Source organism: Amphiprion ocellaris, chromosome 6 (assembly GCF_022539595.1).
Source record: "Amphiprion ocellaris isolate individual 3 ecotype Okinawa chromosome 6, ASM2253959v1, whole genome shotgun sequence".
Taxonomy (NCBI): domain Eukaryota; kingdom Metazoa; phylum Chordata; class Actinopteri; family Pomacentridae; genus Amphiprion; species Amphiprion ocellaris.
Window position 1 is genome coordinate 39,116,456 of NC_072771.1, and position 19,211 is coordinate 39,135,666.

General features: G+C 38.0%; 1 protein-coding gene across 6 annotated transcripts in view; it reads right to left on the minus strand.

Moving 5' to 3' along the window:
* slc4a4a (solute carrier family 4 member 4a) overlaps positions 1 to 19,211 on the minus strand; it is a 93,695-nt gene that overhangs the window by 59,624 nt on the left and 14,860 nt on the right. For all 6 annotated transcript variants that reach the window (XM_055011187.1, XM_055011190.1, XM_055011189.1 and 3 more), the window contains exon 4: positions 11,743 to 11,916. In XM_055011187.1, coding sequence (XP_054867162.1) covers positions 11,743 to 11,916 — 174 coding nt within the window. The remainder of the gene's footprint in view (positions 1 to 11,742; positions 11,917 to 19,211) is intronic.

Here is a 19,211-nt window from a genome sequence, read left to right on the forward strand (position 1 = left end):
TCCCTGAACTTCTCGTAATACACAGTACATGATTAAAACTGCTTTTACAAGACAGATTTTCAAATTCCTCATGATAAACTTTTGCTATCTATCAATGAAAACTAGCAAAACACCAAGCTGGTAACAAGCACTTTTTTTGACAGAAATCGCAACGCTTAATCACGTTAAGGCTGTAAATGAAAGGTAGCATGATCACTGCCATGTAATCAGAGAACAGTAGAGGTCCAAGGATAGAGACCTGAGGGACACCAGACCTCACAATCACTAATGGGATTATTTCATATTATAATGCATTCCAAGTTATTAGACTAATACAGCATAAATGACACCAATACAGAGTGTTCTTATAAACTAATTATTAATTTATCTCCAGCATATACAGTATTTTACAATAAAGAAATCACCACTGACACACTGACAGCTGTCACTTGACATCAGAAATATCTAGAAACCTGAAATTCACGAATAAAATATTAATTCTATAAGCTTCCATTAATAAACAGCAGGCAGAAGATTCTTTAATTCCTGATGCGAAACGGATGCTGTCTATCCATGCATTCTAGCAAAAGATCAAGCTGGGACCAACAAGCCCACAGAAATGAAAGAGTTTAATCACATTAAGGATGCAATCAGAGAACAGCAGAGGTCCAAGGATAGAGACCTGAGGGACACCACACCTCACAATCTGTACAAGATTATGTAATATTTAAATGCATTCCAAGTTATTATGAGTAACACCAGTACAGGGCGTTTTGAAATTACCACTTTCAAGTGACAACTGTCACTTGATGTCAAAAATATGTATTTAAGAATATGTATATAAGAATACAAATGTATTCTCTAAGCTTCTTCTATTACACAGTAGGTGACTAAAACTATTTCTAGAGGAGGTCTTATAATTCCTGATGAGAACTGATGTTGCCCATCCATGTAATCTAGCAGAAAACCAAGCTGGTAGCAAGCACTGTGTTGGTGTCAATGCAGTACTGTCCCACTTGACCAGTTGCTAAGAGAAAAGTGGGAGGGTGGGTGATGAAGGGTTGACGGGGGGGGTGAGGTTCAGTACAGAGTGAAAGCAAAGTGGGGTGAGAGCAAGCACGAAAAGGAGGGATAGAAATGAAAATCCCATCGTTCAAACGCAATTTCAAAGCTCTGTGTGCTCTAGCCAAGAGCCATGGGCATACAAAGAGGACTTTGTCCAAGCAGCAGAGGCTCATGGGATAGGGGATGGAGGAAGAATGCCTGCTGCCCAGCAGAAAGCTTAGTGTGACTGCCACTAAAGGCCTGTTTAGTCCCACTCTTGACATGCATCCTACACAAATACCTTCCATCTCCTCTGACCTTTTTGAAAATCTCCGCACTGTAAAAATGCTACATGGGATCCACTAGCTCGTTCATTGTTTGTGACTGCAGAAGCACAGATAATGTAACTCCGTGTCACCTCATTCAAAACAAAAAAGTGCAGGAAATGTTTTTTTTTTTTTCCCGTGCCACAAAGTGTGACGTTCAGTATGCTGGGAGGCTAGCGTCCAGGCAGCAGCTGGGATCGGGCTGAATGCAGAGTGACACCCTGAGGGAGGTTCATTGAGAGCATAGTATTTATACTCGGACCATCTCGCTGTGGTATTTTGTTGTGATAGCTGAGGTAGGCAAGTTCTGATGAGAACGTAACAAATACCGGTACCAACTGGGGGGGAGAAAACCTGAAATAAAATGAACGCTGCGCTGCTGTCTGCAGGTAGACTGAAAGCACAACCACATTCTTTGTCTGCTTCAGAATGAACAGCACAATCCAACCTATCACAGTGGAGTCAAATTTAAGTCTGAGTCCGAGCAACAACCATCCCAAATCATTTCAAATTATAAAGCAAGCAAAAAGTTGAATGTAGGATTATTTTGGATGAGGATTCATGTTCTAGATTAGATGGCTTTTGGGTTTAATTAATGCAGGCAGTGTAAAAGGAAATTGACTTTTCAAAGGAATTGAAGAGTTCAATTGCACTGAGGATGCAAATGAAATGTAAAATGACCACAGCTATGACTGCTGACATGTAATCAGAGAACAGCAGGGGCCCCAAGATAGAAACCTGAGGGACGCCACACCTCACAGTCAGAGAGAGACTGAGACCAGATCTAACTACACAACATGTTTGATGACACAAAATTAAAGCATTTACCAACCAAAGAAACTGAATCATATGAATGTAAACGGATCAGTCTGGACAACTTGTCTTATTGTTACTCCGCCACAGAGTTATGTGATGATCGAGGTATATTTGTCTGTGCACAGCATTACTCAAAAACAGACCAACGCATTTGGATGAAATTTCCAGGGAAGGTCAGAAATGACTCAAGGACCAAGTGATTAGATTTTGGCAGTGATGCAGCTTATAGTCTGGATCCACGGATTGGTTAAAGATTTCTGTATCATTACCAGATAGCGGCACGGTGTCACTGTAACCATGACAACCACTGAACACTACATCAGCTGACTGTGATCCTACTACAAATCCACCACTGAGGACTTATCAGGACTTATCCATAGGAAATGATCCAAGGAACAACTGATTAAATTGTGGGGGTGTTTCTGAGTCCCATCAATTCCTGCCACCCGCTACATATTTAGGTCACGTGATCCGGTATCTGTACATAACGTACACATGCAGAACACATGCCTGTGCTCAGCACAAGGTCATTTTGTTGGTGGGTACATCTATATTAAACGGACACATTCTATAGTGCCGTGATTACAGATCATCAATAACTGATTTATTAAAAATTAGACAAGACAGTTCAGGCATAGCATCAGTGTGTGCTTCAGTCAAGCAGAACAAACATGATGCAGTTATCTAAAACTGCATTTTTCATCTAATGGTATCAGTAGCTAAGAATTCAACAGCAAAACCTTCCTCTTAAAATCACAGTTCTGCCTTATGGGCCCAAAATCCATCACAGAACAGCAGATATTCCGATTTTTGTGCTCACAGTAGTTTAAATACAGTCTGCAAGTCCATTACGAAACACTGGACAAGGGGAATAGATGCAATATAAAACGTGCTGAGTGCTGTGCAGTAGTCATAAACCTGGCTTACAGTAAAACCACCTCCAACTAATGGCAATAAACTCATGTCTACTGTCTGACCACCTCATTTTCTGAAGTATTTAAATGTAGCTCTAACCCCAGAGTAGGTGGAATGAAATATCTAGTTGCACATGTCCAAAAAGCTTGTGAAAATGAGCAGCTTACAGTCTTCATTCCTTGCAGTTTTATCCATTTCACTGTCAGGACTGAGAAGTATCATCTCTTCAGGTTTATGTAGCTCTTATATCCTATTTTGGTTGCATTGGCTGAAAATAAAGTTAAAGGACTTACATGTACTTTTTCACAAGAACACAGGCTTATTGTAAAAGCTATAACGGCAGGTAAAATTATAGTTTTTCAAGGGTTTATAAAGTCAACATCCACATACATTTTCAACTAATATATGTCTTCTTGTGAAAGTAAAGAACATCTGTGGGTAATGTATGTCCTGCAGAACCTGTAATCACACAGACCTAAAACATAATCATTCAGGAACAGCTTTACAACTACAACACTAACACAAACGCTACAACTTTTTCTGACCATCATGTGCTGAACAGATAAGAAATCAGCAGTCGTATAAGAATTATGTGATGTGACACATACTAGAGCATATAAAGCACTGTGATAATACATTCAAAGATAATTACAGTTAGTTTTCTAAGCGAAAGCTACAGTATTTTTATTTTCAAGAGGAAGGACATCCTAAAGCTTTGGAGCTGCTGTAACAAAGGCTCGATCTCCCACCTCAATCTGAGAGGCTTTGGGGTAAAACAGTGTCAAAGAAGTTCATTCAAGTCTTTAAAAAGAAATAAAACCCTTAAACTTAGTTGTTGTTACCAGTTAGGAGTCGCACTTCAGCACTCCTAACTATGTATATCTATTCTGAGTGTCCAATTCATGATTTTCTTGGATTCGCTGTGGTGTGACAACAAGAATCAGATTTAATATTTCGATTTTTCTACTAACCATCTGTGTCCTCTCAGCCGCTCTGGTATTTTCCACAGTGCTATCCTGTTCTCATCTTTACACCTTTATAGTATAATAAACATTTTGTCAAAATGGAAATTGTTTAAAAAGTTAATCATACATTTCTACAGTGCAACAAACCACTTTATCATCTTTTAAGCTCATTAAATTACTTTCCTATTTAACCTCCATCTCCTCTTCCTGTCTCCTCTTTGGTTCTGGGTTCTGTTTTGCAGTTGGTTGATCCAGTACAGGTGACATACAGGTACCATAATCAACAACCAGTTCTGGTTCTGGTTGCAGCTCTGGTTGTAGCTCTGGTTGTAGTTCTGGTTTTGGTTGCAGTGCTGGTTCTGGTTCTGGTTGCAGTTCTGGTTCTGGATGTAGCTCTGGTTATAGTTCTGGTTCTGGTTGCAGTTCTGGTTCTGGATGTAGCTCTGGTTATAGTTCTGGTTCTGGTTGCAGTTCTGGTTCTGGTTGTAGCTCTGGTTGTAGTTCTGATTCTGGTTGCAGTTCTGGTTCTGGTTGCAGTTCTGGTTCTGGTTGTAGCTCTGGTTGTAGTTCTGATTCTGGTTGCAGTTCTGGTTCTGGTTGCAGTTCTGGTTCTGGTTGTAGTTCTGGTTGCAGCTCTGGTTCTGGTTGCAGCTCTGGTTGTAGCTCTGGTTCTGGTTACAGTTCTGGTTGCAGTTCTGGTTCTGGTTGTAGCTCTGGTTGCAGTTCTGGTTCTGGTTGCAGTTCTGGTTCTGGTTGTAGCTCTGGTTCTGGTTGCAGCTCTGGTTGTAGCTCTGGTTCTGGTTACAGTTCTGGTTCTGGTTGCAGGGGTTATTTCTCTTCTCCTGAGGCCTCCTCTTTACTTGCAATCTCGTTATGGTCCCTCCATGGTTCTTCTATGCTGTAGCCTCTTCCAGTCTGGGGTTTCATCACTTGGTCTTGTTTAATGAGGCCCATAAACTCAAACTTGCATTCATGAGTCTGACAACAGGGCCTCCTCACTCTGGCATCTAAGTCCATCTTTCTGGTCTTTTTGAAACAATTTTGAAATTGTTTTCCATAGTTAGCGACACCTAACATCATCTGTTCACCTCAAGATGCTTAACTTCTAACATTTTACTGCCTTTCACTGAGCATCCATTGACGGACTCTGTATAACACGACATCACCACTGCTGGCACATGTTGGTTTAAAAGTCAAATGATACAGCACACATGTAGCACTCAAAGGCACTAAAACAACTAATCTAAAACTAACAATGGTATAAAAAGAAAAGAAAGTTAAATCATTAATTACAACTAAAGTTTCCTGATCATGACAGCTGGTGTCATACATATTGCTTTTGATATGTGAAAGCTGGGAAGCTCCAAACTGCTTTTCAGGAACTACAAGAAAAACATCCAAGTTTTATCTGCCATGCCACTTTATCTCATATTCATGTTCACATTTCACTCAGTTCTGCTTTTTTTAGTTGTTACTTAGTTCTAGTTTTGCTTCCTTTGTTCCTAGTTTACCCAATTTTTGCTTTTCTAGCTGTTAATTGACTTAATTTTTGCTTTTTTAAATCTTATTTTGTACATTATATTTCTAAATTTCCATTCTATTTTTAATCTCCGAACCTTCTAAGTGTTTATTTAACGTCTACTGTTGAACGAAGAGAGAGTAGCATAATTTGGATCCTTGATATGTCACATAGATATAAAAGAACTGACAATCAAGCTGACTTTGACTTGACTATCTGTTGTGTTTATCTAAACTAAAAAACAATTCTTCAGAAAACTATAAATCTATATTTTAACAATGAAACATGAACAGAAAAGTAGAGCTCTGTTCACCTAAATATAAATAAATAGAATAAAATAAACCAGCAGTCATGGCTTGCTCTCCTTGACTTTTGGAAATTACACCTATTTGAGTGCAGGCCAAGTTTCTGTGTAATCTCTGCAATCCACTTTAGGAGAACATTTGATCAAAGCAGAGAAAGATGGGCAAAAACAAAGGCATGCATCAAAACGAGCAGAGGTCAAAAAGCTGTGCAGTGGACACGCATGTAACCAGGATGATGTACTTTCGGTCCCTGCAGCGTCCATCTGACCAAACAAGAGGATTTCAGTCCAGACAGATGAGGAGCTTCCCCTGGGGGCAGCTGAGTTTCCCAGTAAATAACAGTAGGACGTTAGGTGCCTGCACATTTCACTTTTAGCTGGGTAAACATTTCTTAAAAGGCAGAGCTGCTTTACAGTCTTAGATGGCAAAAGATAAAATAATATAACACAGGTGTTCAGTATAACATGTTGTGAGCAAACTGGAAAATAAGGAAATCAAATTAGATTAATTCAAGTTTAATTATTTCATTTTTGGATGCAAAATGACTCAAGCCTGGCCACCCAACACAAACAATAGTCACACTCATAACACTAGAGTTATATTCTAGCCCTAATGTATTTAAAATACAACTAAAAAAAGCGTAACTTGGAACAACCATTTCATTTTTTAAGCAATAGTGTTTACAAGCAGTTATTTTCCAATGAAGATCACATTAAATGAATGATAAATCCAGTGTAGACATTGTTAATGTGGTAAATGACTATTGTAGCTGGAAACAGCTGATTTTTAATGGAATATCTCCATAGAGGTACAGAGGAACATTTCCAGCAACCATCACTCCTGTGTTCTAATGCTACATTGTGTTAGCTAATGGTGTTGAAAGGCTCATTGATGATTAGAAAACCCTTGTGCAGTTATGTTAGCACATGGATAAATGTGGGAGTTTTCGTGGAAAACATGGAATTGTCTGAGTAACTTTTGAACAGTCGTGTATATATGAGTCCTTGTGGTGTATTTTTACCTGGCAAGCATGCCTGCAGAAGGAAATGATGAAAATAACTGACTAAAAAAAATACTATTTGCTCTACAAATCAACAAGATATCAGTTTCTGTTCATTCATTACATTAGCTAATGCATTTTGATGGCTAATACAGCTTGTTTGAGCTTGAAAAGTAGGGAAATCTTTTCCAAAACTCTCCTTATCATCAACTATACATTTAGTGTGTGAATTATGCTAATTGTAACACAGTCAATCTGCATTTGACAGTCCAGTGGTGAGCAAATACGGGAGGAATTCCTGCAGGTTCAAAGGATAAAGACAGTTGTTTGGTGCAGCAGCAGAGGGGAAATCATTGAGAGGTTAGTTTGTGATAAATAAAACTGATCTGCATGATCACTAGTTAGAGAAACAACTGTGATTCTTCAACTCCAGTCTCTTCTTAGAAATATTATTCATAACTGAAAAAACACTACAGCTACCCAAAAATGCCCACCCTATCACAGGCTGGATTTTTCCTTGGGTTTACTTAAAAGTTGCTCATAATTTCAAGCTCTGTAAAGACAGAAAATACCTCTATTAGTATTAAAATCAATTTTCACAAGAGTTATACAGATCATGTCATCAAGGATGCCATGTGTAATTATTTTATTTAGAAAGACTGCATATGAAAGAACAGTCTGAACCGTGAAGAAAATACAGAAGTATCTACAAACCAGACTCTGGGTCTGAAGAGGGCCTTTTGCATTTTGGGTGTTTTTAGCATAGACTGTATATAAAAGATGAACGTAGCCACCAGGGCAAAAGTTGATTTTTGGATTAATGTGAAGTTTGGAATTGGATTGTTGCTTGAAACCAGACATAACCAGTGAGTGTTGGATCTGACTGGGTAACTGGAGGTTAGTCTTTTAATCACAAAATCGTCCTGCCTAAAACAAAACCTGCTTTATTGTCTATTTTACTCTAAACAGGATCATAATTTACTAAAAAAAATATTATGCCAACTTGAAGGAGACTTGAAACTAGCAAGTGAGACCAAAATCTCATTAGGAAAATGTTTACTGAGGTAATAAATCATGTGAAAAATGGTCCTGAGAGAACAGATGGCACTGATCTAGTAAGTAATCAGTAAATAACTTTAAAAGAGACTTTTGTCAACAGTGTACCTAATGGTTCATATTAAATTGACTATAAAGTGTACAAAAGTCTGTTTACATGCAATAAAATAAAAGGGACAACTGACTTTACATGAGAACCAACGATACAGCCTTTGTTTGTGTTGTATTTCCATTTCAATGCCCACTTCATTAACGCCTTCATTTTCCATGACACCAACAGCATTTACACAATTTCACCCATATGAACCAGCAGACTACCCCAGTGTTGACTGCTAACAAAACATCAATGCTCGTGTTTTCTTGCCAACATTAGTCGCATTTTCCGTGAATGGAGAATTACTGCTGTTACTGCAAACAAATGGAGGGTTTCATGTGTTACCACATCAAAGTCTGACTACATGGCGTGTTTTAGAAATGAAAGATGGTCGTCCTCCCCTTTGACACAAAGGCATTCAAGTATTATGCAATGCAACTAAATAACAAACAAACCGAGTATTTTGAGCATATCGCATGTCTTTAATGTCTACTTGCACACTATGTGAGTGTCTGTTTCCAGCTTGTTTGTTCAACTATTGAGAATAAAATATTGAATTTATCTCAAGTGTGCATCTGGAGCAAACTGCAAAGGCAGGAAGCAATAAAGCTGGCATTTATTGTCTGATATTACACTGAAATATCAATTAATCATTTATTTACCTGCACCAAATAAATAAAAGACACAAATAAAAAAGGTCTTTGATAAAGCTGTCCATGTTTTAACTTACAATAATAATATTGTCCAACCCAATGTGCACAAATGGACCAGTGGGGCTGAAAAATAAATCCACAAGTTTCAGCCTTTGAGAGAGAAACAACAATATGAATTGTTTTTCTACAATTACTGGCTGGAAAGAATCATCTTCAGTGTCATTTAGAAAGAACACCCTCTTCTGAACTTAATAATATTCATTTCAAAAGAGAAGCGGCGTGAAAATCCACTTCTATAGCTGAGTGTTTGTCACATGTAGTCAGTCATTTCAATTGGGTTTCAAACTATAGCTGATAGGATTTTACATGATAAACCTGAAAAGTTTTGAAACACAGCAGGTACGATAAGAAATAAAATATATTAGACATTATACATCTATAACTAGACTCACTGAATAAAGAGGGTTTTTTTGTTAAATTCTCTTGGATGTTTGACTATCACCGTGTAGAATGATGCTGCTGCTGCGAGATTTGATACTAGAAACTGTTTTCACGATGATTTGTAATTTAAAATAATATCTTGCTGGTTGAACTAAAAGATATCCGGCAAAATAATCACGGCTTTGCTATTAAGAGGCTCTCACCAGACGGATAGGGTGCATTGAATTACCCTGTGAGTCGGGTGTCATAAGAAGCTGTAACAGAAAAACTCAGATTACACCATTGTACTGCTTTGTGTTCTAAACAGCAAGCAACATGATATCTGAATCACTGGCACAACATCAGTAGTTGTTCATTCAACAACTCTGGAAGCTTATTACAAAAGGACAGCGGAGTTTCCATGTAACTGAATGACACCGTATTTAACAAACATCCACTAAAATCTGTAAAAAAAAAATTTTAAAATTTGTTCAATGTGCATTATCTCAGTCAGCAGCAACAACCAGATGGGGTGACAGTAATCTATTCTCTGACTGGATTTGAGTCCCAAACAAAATCCCCCCTCATCGAGTGACATGTGCACAATCCGGTTCTGGCATATTTCGGTCCTCTCGTCACATCATGTGCAAGCAGGCATGTGCAAAATTACATCATTCACTAGAAATGACAGCAGCCTGCCTCATTATTGGATTTGACAGGATGCAAGGATGTTTTAAGCCTTTTTCCACAGCAGACTGGAGTTACACAGAAACCTTGTGTAATCACAGAATTGTCCTGTGTGCTACTGTTACCAGAGGATCCCAGTCTTTACCAAAATGTAGACAAAAATGTGTGTTTCCCGAGCATTCTGGCTTGCGACTTTTTGTGTATGAGCATGTTTAGATAAGGATGTTTTCTTTTCAGTTAATTATCTCACAATCTCTGGCTTCGTTCCTTTTTTTGACAGATATTTCAGTTTGGTTTGCGGTATTATTTGTTAAAGTGAAGCTTAAGTTCCATATTAAGTGTGTGATAGATTTAAAACGTGACGAAACATTAAACCACATGAGACGCCGTCAAAAGTGAAAGGGAAAGAGTCTGTATAATTCCAGTGAGAATGTAACAAAAAAAATCTCCTTGTTATATACAAGGGCCATATTTGTGCATTAATTTATTGTTGTAGCTACACGTCTTACTTGTAGTCATTTCCCTTCATTTCAAGTGTGTTTTGACCAAAAACAATAACCATAAGGGGAAAAAATTAAAATGACTGTATTCAACATTACAAAAGTAACAAAAAATCCAGTGTAAAAATACATCTTAAAAGAACATTTCCTATTTCAGTGACAGAAGTATCGTACAAATATTGACCAAACTGTCAAAATGAACCCTGTTTAAGGAGGTTCTCCCTCACATTGTAATTCATCTGCACCCCAGATGTGCTGTAAAATGTACAAGGTGTGGATTTTAGTTCATAGGATTGGTTTTATGTCAGAAGAAACACAACAATGTAGTATAAACTAATCAATAGCTAGCATGAACAACCCCTGAAAGTCTCAATCTGCTTGAATTAGATAAAACTCAATTACAACATTAGTCGTATTATAATAATTATAATAATTTGCCTTTATTTGTCACAAATACATCATTGCACTGTGAAATGTTGCTTTTCGCCTGTTTCGCCTATTATTGAAAAACCACAAATCCTGAATTGCAGTCTTTGCATTTTGCTAACGGAAATGTTACAAACTGAAATCAATTCATTGTTCAGCACTAAAAACTCACCATGATCTCTGGATATCTAAAGCTTTTACATTCTACATATACGGAAAAATGTGTTATATCATTATTTATCTGTGGAATATAGGGAAGAATTCCTGCGATATTTTAACTTCTCTCAGTATCTTTATTTACAAAGGAATCTGTGCAATACTGCTATTTCTAGACCTAGTACTTATGCATATTTTGGTTTATTTTTTTATTTTTTACTACATTCCTTAAATGTTTGCGCCACCTTTGCTGCTGTGACATGGCAAATTTCCCCACAGTGGGATTAAAAAAGGCTTATCTTATCTTTATGAATCCTAAAAAGGACTTCGGTCTCACACCTACTGTAACCTCATTTTGAAGGGTTACTAAAATGCTGACTTCAGTAAGAGCTGAACTTACATTTTTAATTTTCCCATCTTAAATCCAGTGTAACCTCTCTCCTTCCCTTCAAGCCTCCCTCCAACCAGCCGAGCCTCTTTGTCCAGATACTGCAGCGGCCTGAGGGCACTTTACACTCCACCAACCACAAACACAAGCACCGACACATATAGAAGCTATGACACCCAACACAGATACACGTATGTCCACAGAATCACAGGACACACGTCCATGCTGTCCCCTACAGACTCACATCAGCTCTGGTGCTATTTCATCTAAGCAGCCACTACTTCCGATGAAAATTCACTCTGCTCTATCCAAACATACTTGTCACTCAGCAGGACACGCACGGCTATTTCTGGCCACTAAGTGGACTCAGCAACTTTGTTGGGGTCACGGGGAGTTATAGGGAGTTTTTTTTTTTTCTGGGAAAGAGAGCAGCCTTCAGTAAAGACAGACATGGAACCTAATCAGCCTTGACGTGGAGTCCATCAAAACTTACTGAGAGGTTTGAGGATGCTATTGCTGGCCTCGTCGTTGTTTTCTGTGTCCGACTTGTCAGAGGCGTTCTCCGTCAACCTCTCCTTTCTGTCCTTGTGGGTGGTTCTCCGACGGTGACGCCTCCGACGTCGAAAGCTCTTGGGGACGCGCACGCCGATGTATATGGTGTGGTGGCCTGCAAAAACAAAAAGGAGGAGACTCTGACATCCTGATCAATTCTGATTGGTATCAAGATGCAATGATTGTTTAATACTTGTAAATTCTAAATCACTAACAGGAAATGCAACGATAAAAGCCTACAGTGGGGGTTGACCAATATAGTTTATTCATGGTCGAAATGGATTATTAGTGATAAAGGAGGCTGACAACTGCTGATATACATTTGTTCTGAAAATTTTAATCTTGATGTCAAAAATTAGAAAAACACAAACTCCGACACAAAACTTCACTGAAATGTCATTATTTACGGTTCTCATCCAGTACCATTCAAAAGTTTAGGGTCACCCAGACAATTCCATGTTTTCCAGTAAAACTCCCACTTTTATCCATGTGCTAACATAACTGCACAAGGGTTTTCTAATCATCAATGAGCCTTTCAACACCATTAGCTAACACAATGTAGCATTAGAACACAGGAGTGATGGTTGCTGGAAATGTTCCTCTGTACCCCTATGGAGATATTCCATTAAACATCAGCTGTTTCCAGCTACAATAGTCATTTACCACATTAACTATGTCTACACTGGATTTATCATTCATTTAATGTTATCCTCATTGAAAAAGAACTGCTTTTCTTTCAAAAATAAAGACATTTTGAAGTGACCCCAGACTTTTGAATGATAGTGTATGTTTTTCATATGTTTAAACATGCAACCAATGTAATAAACCGCAGGGTGGTGACTACAGAGAAAGACAGCTTTTTTCCCCAAAAATAATGATGCCAATATTAGGAAACCAGACTAATAAGAAGCCAAGTATTAGCAGAAACCACTTTTTAAAGTCCCTTCAGTGCTGCAGAATGACTGAAATAGAACAGAGTGGTAACTGAAGATAGACAAAGATGAATGCATCAGAGCCAAAGCATCACATTTCTAATTAATTCATCTTATTGTAAATTACAATTTTTTTATAAATAATGATGCCAGTAATTGAAATCAGACCACTAATCAATTGGTTCTCAGCATAAAACACTTTTAAAAGTCTCTACAGTGCTGCAGAGTAACCAAAATATAACAGAAGTGGAAACTACAGATAGGTAAAGGTGACTGTATAAGAGCCAAAGTGCCACAGTTTTAATTATTTTATTGTAAACTAGTTTTTTTTAAATAATGGGAGCAATAACTAGAAACCGAACCGATAATCTGTCAGCCGTTAGCTGAAAGTCCCTACAGTGCTGCAGAATAACTGAAGTACAATCCTGTGCGTAAGCCCGACCTACTCTTGACCACTTCTCAGCTCGCTTCAAGAGGGAACGTGCTCACGTGGCCCACAGCAGGCCCTAGACAGCGTAACAGAGCAGGGTAATGGAGGTTGCAGTACACTGTCAAAATAAATATTTGGACAGAAAAAGCAGTCGCACGTAGCAGCGAAGACGCCACGACTGTCTGCATGAACACATCCCTGTTATACATGTTGGCACAATACCAATCAGACGTGCAGTTTTCTGAGAACTGGAGTTGTGTAGTTTAGGGTCAGTTATGGTAAGCAGACAAAGCTGTTTGCTGAGAGCATGCCGTTCAGGTGGATGTGGATTTAATGCCAACATGATCTCAAAAGAGCTGATCCTATCTAGTTATCTGGTTCAGGGAATTCTTTCTTAACTAACTTAACTTCAACTTGTTATTAATGCAGACAAAAGGTTCCAGGTGGAATTTAAGCCACATTCCTGGGTGCTACATTCTGTGAGTTTGGTTACATGAAGCAATGAACCATATCGCCAAACACACCTTCTTTTACAACAACATCAAACATATGAAGCTCGACTGACAACCACCGATTTAGTGAGATGCTGGAGAAGTAATTACTACTTGGAAAACACACAATGATGGACTTAAAACGGTTTTTATGTCACTAAAATTAGTAACTCATAAGTTTCACTGTTACTTACTAACTTCAAGTTAACCAAATCCAATGAAAATGGATTACAAAAAGCTCAAACTGAGGTGTGAAAGGAACTCTAGAGTGACCTTAGTGCTCATTTTAAAATGCTCACTATGAACAAAAAGCCACGGGGCTAAGAACCTTGGTGTCACCTTTGACTGTGACCTAACCTTTGAATCCCTGGAGAGAAACATCACTTGAAGTGCATTTGACCCGTTCAGGAAAACACTTCCCATGTGTGACCTTTCCTGTCTAAGAAAGACACTGAGAGACTTCCTTTCTAGCCGACCTGACTATTGCAATACTTTGGAAACGATTAAACAATCTTCTGCAACAGGACGTCTCCTCACCAAAACTAAAAACAAAGAGCTCATTATTTGGCTTTTACAGTCTCTCCGTTTATTGTAGAATTCATTAATATTGTGCTTTTAAGTAAGTAAGTAAAGTTTATTTATATGGCATCTTTCACAGATAAAAATCACAAAGTGCTTTACAGTAAAAGAAAAAGTAAATAAGACATAAAAATACAGTAAAATAAGCCCCCACGATATAGAACCATATTGATCATAAAATCACACATGTAAAATCACACACGTAAAAGCCCTCACCTAACTAAAAGCCTGCTTGTATAAAAAAGTTTTCAGCTGCTTTTTAAAGGAATCAGCTGAGTCTAGGCATCTTCAGGAGACACGCAGCGCATTCCAGTCTGGGTGTTACTGCCTGAAAGGATCGGTCACCTCTGGTCCTAAAATGTGTGCGTGGAACAGACAACAACCTCTGACCTGATGACCTCAGTGCACGAGCTGGTGCATGAGGAAGAATAAGGTCTGAGATGTATGAGGGAGCTTGATTAAGAAGAGCTCTAAAAGTAAGGACCAACATTTTAAAATGTATTCTAAAATGAATGGGTAACCAGTGGAGGGATACCAAGACTGGGGTGATGTGCACTCTTTTGTGAGTGTGAGTTAAAAGCCGAGCAGCAGCATTCTGTACAGATTGAAGATGCCCAAGCTCCTTTTTATTTAAACAGGTAAAAAAGCTGTTGCAAAAATCCAACCTAGAAGAAATAAAAGCACGCATAATCATTTCTAGTTCAACTTTTGACACTAGAGCTCTCAATTTGGCAATGTTCCTGAGGTGAAAGAAACTATTCTTAGTTAGTTGATTTGAATGTTGATTCAGAGGCATTGTCGAGTCAAACATGACTCCTAAATTCATGAGACTAGGTTGAACAAATGAGCCTAAGTCTCCAATATGCCTCTTTATTTCAGGAGCTGTTCCTTCAGGTGCAACTATTAAAATTTCTGTTTTAGCAGAATAAAGCTGCAAGTAATTGTCTGTCAACCACTGCTTGATGCTGGTCAAGCAGTCGGTTAATGAGGACAGTTTATTAAGCTCAGTAGCTTTAAAAGAACAGTAAAGCTGGATGTCATCTGCATAAAAATGGTAGGAGACATCTCTGAACTGCCTGATCATGTCACCTAGAGGCAGAACATACAAGAGGAACAGAATAGGTCCTAGGACTGAGCCCTGCAGTACTCCACATGATAATGCCGTGGTGTCAGACACAATCTGGTTCACGTAAACACTAAAAGTTCTGCTTGACAGATACGTGGAGAACCACTTTAAAACCAAACCAGACAACCCAACCAGATCATGGAGACTGTTGGTCAGAACAGAATGATCTACAGTGTCAAAAGCAGATGAGAGATCCAATAAGGCCAGGACTGTACAATCCCCGGAGTCAGCTGACATCATAATGTCAAAAAAAAATAACTTTAAAAACAAAACAAAAAAAAACTGCACTTCCTCAAATGTCCCTTGGGGGCACCTTTAAAGGCAAGTCGACACCCACAGACCCCGTTTTAAAATGCAAAGCTTTACAGCTGATATATATGCGTTTACAGCCTGGTACAGAAAAAGTTTTAAGTTGTGAAATCTATCCACAGATGAGCTCCTGCCAGTTTATGTCAGATGTTGGTTAGGTTTACCCCATCTAGATCCTCCAGATCCTCTGCCTCTGGTGTCTTAAATGTCCCCGAGTAAAACTAATGTTCTAAGTGTTCTGTTCTAAAACAGCTGGATAGCTTTAAATAAAACCTTAAAATGTGTCTTTTTAGGTTTGCGTTCATGTAATTCACAAGCACCAGACCTATTTATTATTTTTATTACAGGCTATTATACTTTATTGACGTGTTTTATCACTGCTACCTTTCTGTTTTTATTTATTTTATTGATGTAAGAACTTGGATTTGCACTTGTAGTAACTATGCTAGGCAAATAAATTTATATAGATATACACTTTTTAGCAAGTTTGTTTGTACATGAGCCAAAACTAGAGCAGACTAAGGCAACGGTCCTGAAATACATCCTTCATGGAGATTATAATGTTCACTTTTTGTACAAATTGTTCAACATTGTGGTCTTTTTGGAGGATGCAGTGGTGCTCTTTACACTACGCTCATTCGTATAAAATAGGAGGATTTTACATTAAAAACAGCCTTCTGTTTGTATAATTTAATGTGTATGATGCTGTATACAACAAGGAGTAGCACTTTGTTGAACCAAGACATTAATCAATGTAAATTTCGTGAGTACAAACAAACCCCTGAACATCTGCAGAAATCACTGCTGCAGTACTAATTTAGACCCTGTGTCCTCAAGTTGAAGCACAAGTAAGGTTCCCAAGCTGTATATAGAGTTTCTGGGCTAAACTGGATGTGTTTTTGTCACGTAAACTGACAGCTAAATTTATGGTCCAGTGCACAAGTTTTTCCAGTAGTAATAAGAACCACTAATTCCTAATTCCTTTTATTCCCTTCATTACCTGCATATTACTGTCTGATACCCTAAAGTTTGAACTGAAACCTCAACCCTAACCTCCTACACTGGATTCTTCCTGTAAAAAGCAACCTTGAACAGTAAGCGTCAAACGTGCTCCTGAAACAAAAGGCTCCATGCGATTCTTGTCAAACCTCCCCTTTTGGAGCAGGTCGGGTAAAGCTGAGCCAAGCACTGCACATGACCCAACCAGGAAGAGCTGAACCCCTCAACACAACAAACAGTGATCTCTGTTGGAGCACAACAGCGTTCATTATTCACTCGTACCACAATGCCTTGTTTTTAGGGGTTCATCTAAATTCAGTGACACCAGCGGTTCAACATACCAAACTAATACTGAGCGTAAGAGAGGAAGAACATCCTAAAACATTTCCTCTGTCTCGGCTAATATCAACAGGACAGAATATTTTACTGTCCTCTGTCTATAGTTAGTTTTTCAGAATGGTTTTCAGATTTAGTGAGTTAAAGCTGTTATACTGAGCAGATACACGGAAACAGACTAAAGTTTAAGGTTTAATATGTTTAACCCTCGTGTCGTCCTGCGGGTCAAAACTGATTTGTTTTAAAGTTTGAAAATGTGGAAAAAAAATCTATATTTTCACAGTGAAACTTCTGATGTCCACATTTTCAACATTTTTGCGAAATCTTTGAACAATTTTTTTTCTGAATTTTTGGATTTTTTTCAGACAAGGAAACAATATTTTTTGGTGCCTGTAAATTAAGACAATAGGAGGGTTAAATGTTAACACAGATCACAGATAAAACAACGAATATATCCTCAAGGGAACCGAGGAAAAAAGCATCTTTCAAAATTGAACTTTTTTTCTGTTATTTCCTTCCTTTTTGGAGCTGAAACAACTCACAATTTAGAATTTTCTAAAAGTATTTTTATTTTAGATTTTACAGCATATTCACTGTAGTAGACAACAGAACGATTTTACCGTTTAAAAAAAAAAAAAAAACAGCGACACTTTGAAATCAAAATAAACTGACAAGAAAACATGCCGATCCATCTTGTAAGGAAACTTTGAGAAACTAAATTAAACTAAATTAAATAACAATAGTGTGAAATTTAAGAGGTTGAATAAAATGTAGCTATAAACAACTAGTTATTTATTACATTAATTACTTTACATAGAAAATATATTAAATCGTTTTCATATCCATTACAGCTGACATTCAGAAAGGGGAGATTATTTTTCCGGAAAGTTTAACTGAATTCTGACCCCAATTTCTAATTCCTGATGTGTTCGTAAACAAGAAAATGTATGATTAGCATCAGTAAAACAGCCATATCTTAACAATATTTGACTTTTTTAACTTTTCTCTTTTCCTGGCAGGCCAGTTTTGCTGCAGTTTCTTTTTTCTCTCAGCATGAAAACAACAGTGAGATTTTCCCACTCAATCATGAGATATCATTGGAAAGTCCAGGCTGTCATACTGAACACATCAGGTTTGAATAGGGCAGCTAAAATGAGTCCAAAGATATAGAGCTAAGACAAACGTCCAGTACAGAGGACACAAACAGAGGATATATTCCTTCAATCTACCAGCTTGTTTTGGTACCTTTCCCTCTCCACATGACATGACATCAGTGACAATGCTATAAATGCTGGTAAACACGTGAGAAATAGTGAAAAAAAAAATGTGAGACAGAAAGACAGAAGGTGAAGTGTACAGACAGACAGCAGCAGAGACAGAACCAGCATCACCCACAGCTGAGCTGCTGTCCACCAGGCTTTAGGTTCAACAGAGATGCACCTCTCCCATGTTTATGTGAAAACAGAAAAACACAAGATCAGTCGTACACGGTACAAAGCCCTGCTGGCATCCTCCAAAACATACAAACACAATTCCTTTTCTCTCTGAAGCAAAACTCCAAGTTCAGAGAGAGAACCAGAGCAGGCTTTAAAGACTGAATGAATGAATCAGCAGCCTCAGAAAACAGCAAAGTTAATGTTGTCACTTCTTCCAAGTTCCTGCAGATTGGCTGTATTTTTTTTTTACACAAGATGTTTGAAAAGATTGTACTTTTATTTGTACTAAAACTATTGATTCTTCAGTCAGTTTTTAATGTCAACTTACAGCATAAACCCACCCGCTGCTCTCAAACATGGTCATGTGCAATAACCATCTCAAACTAGGCTTTTTTTCCCCCTTTTACTCGCATCAGACACTTTAAAGCAGACACTGTACCTCATTGCACTGTTACACTTTTTTTTAAATACTTTTTATTTCTTAATACTTGCTTTTATGAAGCTGTTTGTTCTTTGTTATACTGTTGTTTTTCAACAAAGTTTCATTGCAAAAATGCAATGACTATAAATATTCTTTAACCTCAAAACCAGTTGTCAAGATGGAAAGGCATGTTTAGTTGTTTTAATTATCAAAATTGCCCAATTTATCAGAGACAGAAACTGGAAAAACAGAGAGTTGGGGGATTTTCAACTTTCTGACAGTTCTTCAACTAATCGAGTGGTTCAGTAAGAGATAGGGAGTACTACCAAATCTGAGCTTCAAATGTGACAT